Here is a 15,696-nt window from a genome sequence, read left to right on the forward strand (position 1 = left end):
AAACTTACTCAGCCTTCTCTTCAATGTGCAGTGTTGTAGACACATTCTAGCTTTTTAGTTCAGTGACCTCTGAGCAGTTAAGATGTAAATGGTGTGGGTGCCATAACTTTGATGACAATTTATTTTCAAACTAAAATGGGGAGGGGGATTAGCCTCATTCGACCATTCTGGTCTTGCCAGTTTACATTCTGTTTCGCTGCACATGAGAGCTCAGCGGTCAGGATGGTGGATCAGGATATGAAGGAGGGGGGTGGCTCCCCCTCTTTTATAAGCCCCTCCTCTATAAAACCCTTGAGGTACAGTAAATACAAAGTCCTATGCTTTTTTTTGCTCTGTATGAAATGCTCTCTTCGGTAAAAAGAAAAACCAAGCAGAATAAATGGACTTCAACCTTTGGCAACACTGGGTGTTATTGACTACAGGTAGTCACGGACATTGATATTTTTGCTCTTGTATCCAGGTTCTGTGTTGTAGTCAGTGCTACTGTGAGGGGGGCAGAGAGGCCTGCATTCTCCTGCAGCAGTCAGACAGTCTACAGGTCACATACCGGTACATGGACTGTATGCTGCCCCTTATCCACACAAACAGGTGCATCAGTGTAGATGTGCACACACAGCAGGATGGAGAGGATGACATGAGTCAGGTCGAACCGCTGGGGGAGCAGCAGCCTCTTCTCTGTCCAGAGGAACAGCAGTGCGCCTGACTGGGTACCATGTGTAGTTGTGCCAGTCCGGCCTAGGGGCCTGGTTCAGCTGAACATTGTTTGATTGGCTAGTTGGGGGGAGAGTTGCATCTGGGTGCGGCCTGAAGGTTGGGTAGGGGCAAGGCCGCACATGGTTCCTATGAATTGTCAGTATTGGTCCCCTTCCCTCTGGTCAGACACGAAGGACTGGCAGTCCAGGCCGAAGGTGTCCTAGAAGGACAAAAGTCTGCGGTTGCCATTGGGGGGCTAGTTCACCCTGATCACGTTGTATATGTGAATTGAAGGGGGTCTAAGGTTTCCGGGATGATGGAAACCCTAGACCCTGGGGCAGGCTTGGCAGGCAGCAGTGGGTGTGGCTTCTGGAGTGTTCCTAGTCACTTGCAAACATTTACTTTTCTCATATTAATTTAAGTGTCTTTGACATGTGATTATCTATCAACTCCTTTTGGTCATATTATATACAGCAGGCTATATTCAATATAATTCATTTAGCCTATTTTGTTTTTCAGAGAAAAACAATTCTCAGAGGTAAGAATTCCCCATGTGGATATTTTAGGATGCATTTTCTATCTCAACCTTTAGTTCTGTGTTGTCATGACAAGGTCTTACCAGAACCTTTTTGTGGTTCTCTTTTCATAGACCCACAGCCAGTAAGACCTTATCAACACCACCACACTACTAACACAACTACACGCATGTACAAACAAATATTGTAATTATCTTTTCATTGTGTTTCTGTTGTAGATAACTTGGTGATTGGAGCTGTGAACAGTGGTGGATGGTGGATTCTGGGGATGCTGGGATGTATTCTCTGAGCACCTCTGTACCATCTACATTTTACTAACTTTAAACAGAAAATGATGTGTTAGTCAGAGCATCTGGGTAGCGTGAGAACAGAACTGTAAGTCTACAGGGTGGTTTGAGTCAGGAGGAGAAGTGTGAAGTGACATTAAAACATCATGCTTTCACTTCTTCTGTTCTGCTGTTACTAATGCACTGGGGCAAAACTTGGTAAAGTAACACACATGACCCGACCAGCAGTCACAACTTCTTAATCATGGCATTGTCTCTCTGTGATGTACAGGACCTGTTGGTGTGGATACACAGGGATCTGCAAATTAAGATGTAAGTACAACAAATATAATTATATTACTTTGTCTAAATAATTGTATGGCACTCATTTCAGAACCTTGATGTCATTTTTCAAAACTCGAGACACAAAACTCACAACCGATGATCAAAATGCACATTATTCAAAACTCTAACACTTTTTCCAATTGCTTGGATACAATACACATAAAGCTAAGATAATTTGTTCATTGAACTAAAATCACCTGTTCAAAATGACACAACTTAACATCAAAGTATTACCATTTCAAAATGCAATTCACACATTACATCTGAGATGACTGTCTATTCATTTCATTACAATGATCTAACTATCAATTGATACAACTGCTCAAAATGATAAGTAAATGTTGCATTACTCTTAATGCATAGTTTTATGGAAACTGACGAACAATATTCCATGTTTAGATCATGAAAGTTTCAGGATAACGAGATCCATTGACACCAATTACCGTGGATCATGAACCAATTGGACTACATTATCTATGGATGTAATATTTCATCATCATTCTTTATCGGACACTGTTCTATGGTCCTTTTACCACTTTTCCAGACCATGTTTTCAGGTTTGACATTACTGTACACTCACCGGCCACGTTATTAGGTACACCAATCTAGTACCGGGTAGGACTCCCTTTTGCCTCCACAACAGCCCGAGTTATTCACGGTGTTGTACATTAGGAGATGCCCTTCTCCACACCACTGTTTTAAATGGCTGTAATTTGGGCATTTGTGGCCTTTCTGTTAGCTTGAATGAGTCTGGACACTCTCCTCTGACCTTTCTCATTAACAAGGTGTTTTTGCCCACAGAACTGCCGCTCGCTGAATGTGTTTTGTTTATCGCACCATTCTCTGTAAACTCTAGAGACTAGTGTGTAAAAATCCCAGGAGGGCAGCTGTTTCTGAGATGCTGGAACCACCATGTGTGGCACCAACAAACATACCACGGTCAAAGTTGCTGAGATTACGCATCTTGCCCATTCTAATGTTTGGTCGAACAACAACTAAAGCTCTCTACTCTATATGTTGAGTTGCAGGCAGCCACATGATTCGCTGTTCGAAGGAGCAGGCTATTTGCATTAACATGCAGGTGTACCTAATAAAGTGGCCAGTGTGTGTATGTATGCAGGCCCTTGTAATTGTTTTCCCAATACTGACAACTCGTTACTGATGATTGATTTCACATTGTGGTCTGAGTATATAGTGAAATGAGTGGTATCCACCTACAACAACATAGCGATAACATGGGGCCAGCAGGTGATCCAGGTCACAATAGAGGTCAAGCAGTGGGAGGAGGAAGACGAGGAAGACGTAGTGGTCAAAGGAATGGCAGGGGACAAGCACCGCTTCTGAGAGGTGGTCGTGGGCCTCGTTTGAGAGGTGTGAGGGAACATGGTAGAGGACAAGACCAGGGACCAAGACATCTGCAGCAAAAGCAAAGAGTGTCCAATGAAATCCGAGCAATAGTTGTAGACCATGTGGTAAATCATGGCAAAACAATGACTGAGGCAGCTACAATGATTCCACCAAACCTCAGAAGATCAATCGTGGCCTCAATCATGAGAACTTTCCACAATGAGAACTGGTAAGTCTTCAGCATGCACTAAACATTAGGCTACTCTCAATTGTCAAATGACTGTATACTGCAGGCCACAGAGTAGGTGATGTGACTAAATGTGTTCTTACTGTAATTTTCCCTGCAGAATTGAGACTTGGCCAAATAGTGGACGCAGAGGCAAAATTCTGACTGACCAACAAGAGCGGGCTGTGGTCAATTTAGTTCGGGCCAGAAATTATAATCGCCTTACAGAAATTCGGCAGAACATCATGGACTATGATGACATGTTCAACAATGTGGAAGCCATAAGTTTGCAGACTATTGCACGCATGCTGAAAAGGCACCAGGCGTCTCTAAAACAGCTATGCCGTGTGCCTTTTGAAAGAAATGCAGACAGAGTGAAGCAACTGAGGACTGAGTATGTTCAGTTTCAAGATTCCTGTTGTGAAAAATTCCCCAAAAGTTCTACATCATTGTAATCAGTAATTATCTTTCCCAAATGTATTTTTAGAGGGTGATGGATCTGGATGCTGATGAAAACCTTCACAAATTCCTCTTTTTGGATGAGGCAGGCTTCAACCTGGCCAAGACAAGGAGGAATTTCATTGGCCAGAGGGCAACCATCCAAGTACCTGGACAACGTGGGGCCAACATCACCATGTGTGCGGCTATATCGGAAGATGGTGTGGTGGGACACAGACCTCGCATTGGCTCATATAATGCAGCTCTCCTTGTGTAACCTTCTTGATGAGCTAAATCAGGTCTGTAGAGATGATGGCGTGACCTATGTCATTGCGTGGGACAATGTCAGGTTCCACCATGCTCAAATGGTGCAAGCATGGTTTCAGGCCCATCCACAATTTACCACCCTGTACTTACCCCCATACTCTCCTTTCCTTAACCCGATTGAGGAATTTTTCTCCACATGGAGGCGGAAGGTATATGATAGGCGCCCTCACGAACAAGCCACCCTTCTCCAGGCCATGGATGACACATGCAATGACATCACGGCAGACCAGTGTCAGGCCTGGATTCACCATGCCCGAAGATTCTTCCCAAGATGCTTGGCCAATGAAAACATCCATTGTGATGTGGATACGAACCTGTGGCCAAATCCACAATTGATGGAAATATAGAAGTACAGTAATCAATACTTTGTTTTGCTTTTTACAGTAAGCCAGTTGACATTTTACTGTAGTGTTTTTCTTTTTTGTAGCTAATTATTTTTGCTTTGATTCAAGGAAACCTATGTTGTGATTTTATTGTATTTCATCAATAAATTTCAGATTTTGTTCAATGATTCCACTGTGTCTGTAGTATTCTCTCTACTAGTCCTTTTACAGTGAAGTATTTACGTGTAGTACCATAATGAAACACGTATCACATATTTTGTACTACAATATTTTATGATTGTATGAACAACTACACAGTGAAACTATCGGCATCTTGTGTGTGGGTGATCTAAATGAATGTTCCTATGGTATTTCATGATAATCGTTATTTGAACCAATGCAAGGTTTCTTTAAAGATATGAAGGCACAATCCATCTTTTTGAACATTGGACAGCCTGTGTTACAAGTGATGACCGTTTTGAGTTTTATGTCTAGAGTTTTGAAAAATGACCACAAGATTCTGAAATTAGTGCCAAAGGGATTGTAAAAAACTGTAAATAGCCATCACTAATTGGCTTCCACCCGGTTACGCAACCCTGCACCTTAGAGGCTGCTGCCCTATATACATATACTTGGAGTCACTGGCCACTTTAAACATGGAACACTAGTCACTTTAATAATGTTTGAATAGTGTTTACATACTGCTTTACTCATCTCATATGTATATACTGTAATCTATTGTACTGTATTTTAGTTAATGCCACTCCAACATTGCTAATTATATATTTCTTAATTACATTATTTTACTTTTAGATGAGTGTGTATTGTTGTGAATTGTTAGATATTACTTTACTCTTGGAGCTAGAAACACAAGCCTTTCTCTACGCAGGGATCCGGGGCCATACTTCCCTTTTAGCTTTTTGCGTCTTTTCCCCACTAAATGCTAAATTGAACATTTCTTTTGGAAAAGACAATCACTCTATTACTAAAATAATTGACTGTACTTTCTTCTATTCTGTCACCTGTGCTATAAACTAATTTGTGTCACTTCACTCCTTCCATAATGCAAAATAAAATATCTGTGGAGTCAAAATCGATAAAAACAGACACCTTAAAATCACACTTCCGTCAATAAATGTCTCCCATATTCACACATAAAGCTGAGATTAGATTAAATAAATAAAAATTAAGCCAAAACAGTAGAATCTTTGAAAATAAAATATCCTCATGCTTTTTTACATCAACTATATTCAACAGTATGCATCCAATGTTGCTGATCCATTTTCTTTACTGTTGCGTATTAGCTAGATACACGAAAAAAGCTTGGGAAAAAGTCTGAAAATGTAATTAAGGCTTTTACTGCTTTTGCAAAGACAAAGTTGGCAAACCCCAAAACTCTGATCTTACAGCAAAAGCATTGATATTTACAGTATATTTCCTACACACATTACTACAACCTACAAAATAATATTTTTTGGCTTTAAAAATGTTTACATTGTGTCATGACTACACGTGAGGATCACAATGGGTCAGATCAGCTTGGCAATGGCTGGCAATCCCCAGACCCACCCGCAAAGGGTGGGGGGGTGGGGGGGGGGGGGGTTGGTGGTGGTTTTGACACCTCCACACACCCGGTGGTAAATTTGAGCAGGAGAGAACGCTCTCTCTGGCTCTCTAGTATGTACATGCAGGTAGAGTTATTAAAGTGACTATGCATAGATGACAACAGAAAGTGGCAGTGGTGTGGAGAGGGGAGGGGGGCAATGTGAATAGTCTGGGTAGCCATTTGACTAGATGTTCAGGAGTCTTATGGCTTGGGGGTAGAAGCTGTTTAGAAGCTTCTTGACCTAGACTTGGCACTCCGGTACAGCTTGACGTGCGGTAGCAGAGAGAACAGTCTATGACTGGGGTGGCTGGAGTCTCTGACAATTTTCAGGACCTTCCTCTGACACCGCCTGGTATAGAGGTCCTGGATGGCAGGGAGCTTGGCCCCAGTACTGGGCTGTTTGCACTACCCTAGTCAGAGGGACTAAGAATGATCTGTTCAGGCATCTACAGGAGAGGAGAAATGTGAGCTGTGACTACAGAGAGAACACAGGATCACAAACTCTCTCTCCACACAGTGATGGATACATCATCACAGGTAAAAAAACATCCAACCCTGCAATATTTATAAACATAATTTGAACTTTTGAGAATTATAATTGGAAAATGTAAACTTCAAATAATTTAAAATGCAAAAAAAGTGTGTCTTGTATGTCATTAAGGGACGCTTTCCAGGACACAGAGGACTAGCCTTAATCTGTGTCTGGGAAATCATCCCTAAGTGTCTGTCCTCTTCGAAAACGTTCAGAAACCAAAGATCAGTACCAGCCTTGATGTGGATTCCTGGATCTGCCAGTGTTAACACCACCTGTAACCTGTTTGTTGGAGAAGAGAGTCAGCCATGCTTGACAACACAGATCTGGAAGAAGAAATGTTGGCATTCAAACAATGGTACTGTATATTCTCTGTGACCGAAGACAATCTGATCAGACATCTACAGTCAATGAGGAGTAAGGAGGTGAGCTGTGACTACAGAGTGAGCTCAGGACCAAACTCTCTCTCTCCACGTAGTGATGGGGACAGGTTTACAGGCAAGTCACTAAACTCATAATCTGTACATATCTATGTGTCACAGGTCTCAGTAATCTGACATGATCATATCCTCTCTTTACCCTGTATTCATTCTAACCCACTAACTACAAACCACATTCTTAATCCTAAATACTCTTCGATTGAGTGGGAGTTCACATCAGTGATCCAACAACTATACAGACACCCAGCCCAGCAGGCAGCCTACACCATTTTAAAGGAGCTACACCTTGTTTCACGATAGTATTAGTTCCTCAATAACAGAACAAATCATTAGATATTTGCACATTATGGAATCATCTAACAGCCATATTCATGCAAATGTAATTTTAACAGAATGAATCAAATATGATTTATTATCACTTTCCACCAGGTTCCATTGTTATTTCTACTTTGCCTTTTGACACCCCAGAAAGTACAACTGCAAGTGAGTATGTCCATTAGGTTTTATTTATTTATAAAATTAAAATAATAAGCAAGTCAGTTAGTTTTGAGGAAGTTATTCTAGTTGGCGAGGCTCAGACAATATACAAATGGTCACATACATGCTTACTGTCACATTACAGACTCAAAGACAGGTCTTCATGTAAATGTTAGTGTAATCACAGAATTCTGATACAGGCACGCACGTACACACCCTCACACACAAATATACTGCTTACCTTGGGGTGGAAAGGATGGCATGATTCTGGCTACTTCCGAGTGGTTAAGGATATTAATACTGATGAACCAAACCTCAGATATACATTTAACTGACACTGTGGTGACCATTTCTGCAACATCATTGTAGCTTGATGAGAAACACAAACCATATTGCACGCTTCAAAAATACCTACATGTATGAAAAATGTATTAATACCTCTGACTATGAAGTACCTCAGAAAACAAACGTTCACTTACAAAACCCATCTACTCACAAAAAAATGATGCTACTTAAAACACGCACAAACCTTTTTACAAAAAAACACACCGACGACCATGAGGTTGCTGATGGGAATCTGCTGAAGAGAGAGAAAGAAAGAGAAAGAGAAAGAGTGAAAGTGAGTGAGAGAGGTCAATTCAATTCAGTTTGATGCTTGAAGGTTAAGTAATGCTACTCCACCAATACGACATTACCCTGTATGTAAATGATGCGTGTCTATCAGTGCCTAACACCTAGGTAACTGTGTTCCAAGTACCTGACACAGCCCTCACAGACGATGTTGCCTGCGGTCTCTTTGATGGTACACTCAGAGACGAGGGCAGGGTAGGTACTCCGTGTCACATTGTACCATCAATGGTCTTTCCCCTCAAGCTTTGGGCTGGAAATGGGACATGTAAATGTTAACATATTAAAAACACACGACTCACGCAGACAGAGACACATATGCACACGATCAGAAGTGCACGCACGCACACACACCTTAAGGTATATTCATGCACACATTGACCTTTGTCAGAGGTCAACATGCCACCAGCTGTACTCCAGCAAGAAACTGATGAGGAAAACACACACATATAATACACTTCAAAAAGTTACTGTTAAATAAATAAAGCTGAAAGACAGATGATGGAAAATAGGTCTGTGTTTATTTAGATTTTAGCAGCCTTCTTAAAGGAAGGGGGTTTGGGTTCAAGGGTAGGGGTCAGCATTAGGGGTTATAGTCAAGGTAACAATAACATTCTTAAGACAGGCAAATGTTCAAATTTTCAGTTTGCAGCCAGAGCTCTGAACTTTATTCCTTTCATGGAACTTAAGTATTTTTGTTTTTATCCTTCACATGCATCTTTTTACTCTGTATGAAATGTTCACTGCTGTAAAAATGAAAAGCAGGCAAAATAAATTGACTTCAACCATCCTGTAATCTCTTACTTCACATGATCCCTGTCATATCCCAAAATACAGAATTAGATTCTCCAAGATAATGCTACGTATATTTAGCTAAAAAAATAAAACAATTGCGGATCTATGTTATCGTTTTTAGCAGTTTCCTTTCAATTGTAAAGATAGAGCACTCTTTTTTAAAGGTGACATTTTTTCTAGTTCTTTCATAACTACCTTGACATAGAAGGTCTTACTTTCTACAGTGCAGGTAAAGTACACAGGGATATTGATTTCTTTGCTCTGGCATCCACACAGGGGTCTGTAATGCTCTCAGAATGTCATCATTGCATCACAATGCTTTCTCATAGTTTATTTCTCAGTCTGATGTCCATATGGCTTCCCTCTCGGAACAGTGTTCTATTTATCTTGAACAATGTCTTCTTATTCATTATTTCTCTGCTGGTTAGCGATAAGCAACTCAGTTAGTTATGAGCAAGTTCTTCTGGTTGGCGAGGCTCCCTGCGCTTTGTCAGCGTTTGATGGTGTGTTAAAGCCGGTCTATCAGTCTCTCCAGTGTTGGGTCCAGTGTTAGGTCCAGTGTGGTGGGCTTCGGGGGCGGTATGGTCATCTGGTGAAGAGAGTGGCCAGCAGGGGGAGCAGTGCTGCTGTGAGGGGGGCAGACAGGCCTGCTGCTCCTCCACACTCCATGGCATTCTCCTGCAGCAGACACAGGGGGCATCAAAACATAGAGATACTAGAATTCATATATACACTATGTATCTATATATCTATATGGTTCAGACAATATACAGATGGTCACATATGTGCTAACTGTCACATTATTACTCAATCAAAAACAGGTGTTCATGTACATTTTCATGTCATCACAGAGCAAATACATACTGCGTACCTCAGGGTGGAAAGGATGACATGATTCTGGCCGCTTCCTGTCCTTCTGAAACTTCAGCCTATCACATTTCAGAGATTCGTTGTGTTCAGAGGGGTTAAGGAAGGAAATAGGGATGAAACAAACCTCAGATTTGCGTTTAACTGACACTGTGGTGACCATTTCTGCAACATCATTGTAGCTTGATGAGAAACACAAACCATATTGCACGCTTCAAAAATACCTACATGTATGAAAAATGTATTAATACCTCTGACTATGAAGTACCTCCGAAGCTGTTGATGTTCTCAGAAAACAAATGTTCGAGTTCACTTACAAAAGCTCACTCAAAAACCCTTCCTAGTAAAAACACACTCAAACTTTTTTTAAACTAAAAAACACACTTAATATTCCCAAACTTCACAAGGATATACATAATCTCAATGGGGTCCATGGAAACTGGAAGGGTGGAGCTACAGTCACACTTGTTGTCCACGACAACCATGAAGAGGTTACTGCTGGGAATCTGCTGAATAACAAAAGATCTGAGGAGGGAGGGAGGAAGGGAGAGGGAAACACAGACAGACAGACAGACAGACAGACAGACAGACAGACAGACAGACAGACAGACAGACAGACAGACAGACAGACAGACAGACAGACGAGTCGATTCAGTTGCTGCTTTTAATATTATCCCACTAAGGCATGATCCTGTAAACACTATCAACACAGGTTAAGTGAGTTTATAAGTGCTTAATACAAAGGTAACTGTATTCCCAGTACCTGACACAGCCCTCACAGTCAATGTTGCCTGTGGTCTCTTTGATGGTACGCTCAGAGACAAAGGCAGGGTACTCAGTATCACATGGCACCAACATGGTCTTTCCCCTCGAGTTTTGGGCTACAAATGAGACATGTAAATGTTAACATACTAAAAACACATGTGTCACACACACACACACACACACATCTCAAGGAATATTTATGCACATACTGACCTTTGACAGAGAGGTCAACATGCCACCAGCTGTACAGGTTGAATTCCAGCAGGAAACTGACGAGGAAGACACAAACATACACATTCAAAATATACATTTATATAACAAAACATTTATATGTGGTTGATAATCAGTGGATCTTTAATCATTTTATTATATCAAGGTGATTGTATTATTCTCACATTACTAGTTCAGTCAGGAGCCATTTCACAATGGAGAAGGGCTGGAAGAGAATCAATTCAACAATTTGCATTAAATGGATTTAACATTGACTGGATGTAAGGCCAGTGAATCATTTAGGGGTGGAACTTACATGTGATAAACATTGTCCACTGTCACTGCTGCCAGCATACTCTCTACAGAGAGCCTGGTAGTCATACAGATTGATCCTACAGGGACGAGACAACAGGACATTAGTGTGTGTATGTGTGCGCACCAATGTGTATAGGCCACGGCGGTGTGTGTTCGACTGTGTAGGACAGAGACATTGTGGGTATGATGATTGTAATATTATTGCTTCTCTAACCTCTTGAAGGAGCCAATGAGGAGCAGCTTGGTCATAACAGCAGCCTCCACCTCGCCAAAGAACTCCCCCGTCTGAGGAAGAAAATATGGTTTATTTCAAGGCAAATACTAAGACCTAGGAGAGCAACAGGCCACAGGACAGACATACGTGTCTTGTGTATGTAAGTGGTACCTGAGAGTAGTCTTCTGTGACCAGAATAAAGCCGTTGTTGTCTATGAGGTAACACTTGATGTCCTGAGAAGAGACGATAGGAAGATACACATCATCAGCGCAGGACATAATGTAGCAGTTCAATAGCGTGTGGGAACAGAGAAAGGTCAGAGACCGTAAAGACAGGAAGTGGGAAAGATAAGACAGGAAGAGAGAGGCCCAGAAACCGGAAGTAGAATGAGGAGAGTTTCAGACAGGGACTGTTCTGTTCTTACCTCATTATCACAGCTGATGGTGCACTTCCCATCCAGAGCAGCACACTGTATCAAATCAATATGATGAATCATTTCATTCAATAATAAATACATCATGTCACTGGAGTTTGAATGAGTGAATTTAGGTGTGTGTGTGTGTGTGTTTTGTGTGTCTACCTGTCTGCTAGCAGTCCAGAACTTCCTCTGAAAGAAATCCAAGTTCATTTGAATCCCAACGGCTATAGTGGATTTGAGAAAAACAGAACTGTCAGCACACTGTACATCTAGTAGAGGAAGTAAGCATTTATGTGAATTGTGTCAATTCTTTGTCTGTATATTCTGTCTGTACATTCTGTTTATTGTGGTCAACACTATTTCACCAGGTCTAATTCCTGTTACGTGTACATGTACTTGGTGAATAAAGATGATTCTGATAAAGGGGTCTCTTGAAATGTCTTCAATGGGCATTCATATAGAAAATATGACAGTTAAAAGTTTATGACAGGAAAACCTTACAGTACTCTAAATTAGGGATTAGTGAATTTACATGCAACAATGGGTGACTTCCTGTCATCCAGCAGCTGTATGGCGGTGCTGGCCAAAACCACACTCTTATTCTCATTTCCTGAGGAGAAACAGGAACACAGAAGAACACAGACATTAGCAGACATTTAACAGAACAAATGGCATAAAAATTGACCAAAAAATATTTTTCAGTAGCTAGGTTCCATCCAATTGGCGACAGATTTTAATGTGAATATTCTAAAATCTGCATTAAAAACAACATGCGCATTTTCCCACCAGAGATGTGTTTCTATCAAATTGAAAAAAAATTAATTAAAAATAAATAAATTATTATACAAAATGATCAACAACTTACATCCCTACATCAAACATGTCTAACAAAACACAGGTTTAAACAAGAAAATACATAGCGATGGACAGATACTCCAATCTCTAATATTCACATTAATATATATATATATATATAATATATATATAAAGTATTCACCCCCTTCACCAACCTGGAATGAGTACGTCTCTATAAGCTTGGCACATCTAGCCACTGGGATTTTTGCCCATCCTTCAAGGCAAAACTACTCCAGCTCCTTCAAGTTGGGGCGGCAGTGTAGCCTAGTGGTTAGAGTGTTGGACTAGTAACCGAAAGGTTGCAAGATCGAATCCCCAATCTGACAAGATACAAATCTGTCATTCTGCCCCTGAACAAGGCAGTTAACCCATTGTTCCTAGGCCATCATTCAAAATAAGAATTTGTTCTTAACTGACTTGCCTGGTAAATATTTTAAAAAGTTGGATGGGTTCTGCTGGTGTACAGCAATCTTTAAGTCATACCACAGATTCTCAAATGGATTGAGGTTTGGGCTTTGACTAGGCCATTCCAAGACATTTAAATGTTTCTCCTTAAACCACTCAAGTGTTGCTTTAGCAGTACGCTAAAAGTGAACCTCCGTCCCAGTCTCAAATCTCTGGAAGACTGATATAGGTTTGAGGTTTGGGCTTTGACTAGGCCATTCCAAGACATTTAAATGTTTCTCCTTAAACCACTCGAGTGTTGCTTTAGCAGTATGCTTAGGGTCATTGTCCTGTTGGAAGGTGAACCTCCGTCCCAGTCTCAAATCTCTGGAAGACTGAAATAGGTTTCCCTCAAGAATTTTCCTGTATTTAGCGCCATCATTCCTTCAATTCTGACCAGTTTCCCAGTCCCTGCTGATGAAAAACATCCCCACAACATGATGCTGCCACCATCATGCTTCACTGTGGGGATGGTGTTCTCGGGGTGATGAGAGGTGTTGGGTTTGCCGCCAGACACAACGTTTTCCTTGATGGCCATAAAGCTCAATTTTAGTCTCATCTGACCAGAGTACCTTCTTCCATATGTTTGGGGTGTCTCCCACATGCTTTTTGGCGAAGACCAAACATGTTTGCTTATTTTCTTCTTTAAGCAATGGCTTTTTTCTGGCCACTCTTCTGCTAAGCCCAGCTCTGTGGAGTGTACGGCCTAAAGTGGTCCTATGGACAGATACTCCAATCTCCTCTGTGGAGCTTTGCAGCTCCTTCAGGGTTATCTTTGGTCTCTTTGTTGCATCTCTGATTAATGCCTGCCTTGGCTGGTCCATGAGTTTTGGTGGGCGGCCCTCTCTTGGCAGGTTGTTGTGGTGCCATATTCTTTCCATTTTTTAAATAATGGATTTAATGGTGCTCCGTGGGATGTTCAAAGTTTCTGATATTTTTTTATAACCCAACCCTGATCTGTACTTCTCCACAACTTTGTCCCTGACCTGTTTGGAGAGCTCCTTGGTCTTCATGGTGCCGCTTGCTTGGTGGTGCCCCTTGATTAGTGGTGTTGCAGACTCTGGGGCCTTTCAGAACATGTGTATATATACTAAGATCATGTGACAGATCATGTGACACTTAGATTGCACACAGGTGGACTTTATTTACCTAATTATGTGACTTCTGAAGGTAATTGGTTGCACCAGATGTTATTTAGGGGCTTCATAGCAAAGGGGGTGAATACATATGCACGCACCACTTTTCTGTTTTGAATTTTTTATACATTTCACTTCACCATTTTGGACTATTTTGTGTATGTTCATTACATGAAATCCAAATAAAAATCTATTTAAATTACAGGTTGTAACGCAACGAAATAGGAAAAACGCCAAGGGGGATGAATACTTTTGCTAGGCACTGTATACATACACTACCGGTCCAAACACCTACTCATTCCAGGGTTTTTCTTTATTTTTTACTATTTTCTACATTGTAGAATAATAGTGAAGACATCAAAACTATGAAATAACACATATGGAATCATGTAGTAACCAAAAAAGTGTTAAACAAATCTAAATATATTTCATATTTGAGATTCTTCAAATAGCCACCCGTTGCCTTGATGACAGCTTTGCACACTCTTGGCATTCTCTCAACCAGCTTCATGAGGTAGTCACCTGGAATGCATTTCAATTAACAGGTGTGCCTTCTTAAAAGTTAATTTTGTGGAATTTATTTCCTTCTTATTGTGTTTCAGCCAATCAGTTGTGTTGTGACAAGGTAGGGGTAGTATACAGAAGATAGCCCTATTTGGTAAAAGACCGAGTCCATATTATGGCAAGAACAGCTCAAATAAGCAAAGAGAAACAACAGTCAATCTTTACTTTAAGACATGAAGGTCAGTCAATACGGAACATTTCAAGAACTTTGAAAGTTTCTTCAAGTGTAGTCGCAAAAACAATCAAGCGCTATGATGAAACTGGCTTTCATGAGGACTCTTGACCGGTAGTGTATGTATATATATTTAACTAAATAATTACAAAACATACGACAATTCTAGTGCAATTGTATTCACTCAGAAAAAAATGTCATTATAATAATTCAGGAAGATGTTATTATTTTTGTTATTATCAAATTGACTTTACGTGATGACATAGTGCACATAAAAATACCTTTTGCGGTTAAGTTCCCATGTACCGAATACAAAATACAAGTTCAATGGGTTTCCATCATAGTTTCAACTCTACTGATGGTTTACTCACAAAACAAATGTGCCTACTCTGGTATTGGCACATGTGCTCAGTTTATATATAACCTACATGGTGAGATTATGGACAAAAAGATCAAGATTATTTTTATTTGTCAAACTGCAGCTAAGCATCGACGACAATGTCACCTGAATAAGACCCTAGATATTTATTGGGAATGAGCATCAAGCTCATCACCTTGCACTTTCACCACTCATTTATTTAATCAGTATCCTAATAAGCCCGGTGAGTTGTTGTCACGTCCTGACCATAGAAAGCTGTTATTTTCTATGGTAGAGTAGGTCAGGGCGTGACATTTTTTTTTTCTAGTTTAGATTTTCTATGTTGTTATGTTCTAGTTTTTGTATTTCTATGTTGTTGTTTTTTGGGATGATCTCCAA

General features: G+C 40.6%; 1 protein-coding gene and 1 long non-coding RNA gene across 4 annotated transcripts in view; one reads left to right on the forward strand and one right to left on the reverse strand.

Annotated features, from left to right (window-relative positions):
- The first annotated feature begins 1,126 nt into the window (after positions 1–1,126).
- Positions 1,127–4,308, forward strand: LOC106583381 (uncharacterized). 2 transcript variants are annotated; one of them, XR_006761424.1, is made up of 6 exons: positions 1,127–1,231; positions 1,448–1,604; positions 1,788–1,828; positions 2,240–3,416; positions 3,535–3,807; positions 3,901–4,308. It is a non-coding gene; the product is annotated as an uncharacterized lncRNA (long non-coding RNA). The 2 variants fall into 2 exon arrangements; XR_001323491.2 differs by lacking the exons at positions 1,127–1,231; positions 1,448–1,604 and having other exon boundaries at positions 1,643–1,828; positions 3,901–4,303.
- A 4,374-nt stretch (positions 4,309–8,682) lies between these two features.
- The window catches only part of LOC106583452 (voltage-dependent calcium channel subunit alpha-2/delta-3), an 82,463-nt gene continuing 75,449 nt past the window's right edge, over positions 8,683–15,696 (reverse strand). For both annotated transcript variants that reach the window (XM_014167637.2, XM_014167636.2), the window contains 12 exons: positions 12,301–12,378; positions 11,931–11,992; positions 11,775–11,819; positions 11,521–11,583; positions 11,350–11,420; positions 11,137–11,212; positions 11,006–11,046; positions 10,824–10,879; positions 10,609–10,726; positions 10,258–10,370; positions 9,850–9,932; positions 8,683–9,656 (listed from right to left, as the gene is read on the reverse strand). In XM_014167637.2, the coding sequence (XP_014023112.1) occupies positions 9,564–9,656; positions 9,850–9,932; positions 10,258–10,370; positions 10,609–10,726; positions 10,824–10,879; positions 11,006–11,046; positions 11,137–11,212; positions 11,350–11,420; positions 11,521–11,583; positions 11,775–11,819; positions 11,931–11,992; positions 12,301–12,378 (899 nt within the window). In that variant the 3' untranslated portion in view covers positions 8,683–9,563. The remainder of the gene's footprint in view (positions 9,657–9,849; positions 9,933–10,257; positions 10,371–10,608; positions 10,727–10,823; positions 10,880–11,005; positions 11,047–11,136; positions 11,213–11,349; positions 11,421–11,520; positions 11,584–11,774; positions 11,820–11,930; positions 11,993–12,300; positions 12,379–15,696) is intronic.

The sequence above is a fragment of the Salmo salar genome, chromosome ssa22 (genome assembly GCF_905237065.1).
Source record: "Salmo salar chromosome ssa22, Ssal_v3.1, whole genome shotgun sequence".
Lineage (NCBI taxonomy): Eukaryota > Metazoa > Chordata > Actinopteri > Salmoniformes > Salmonidae > Salmo > Salmo salar.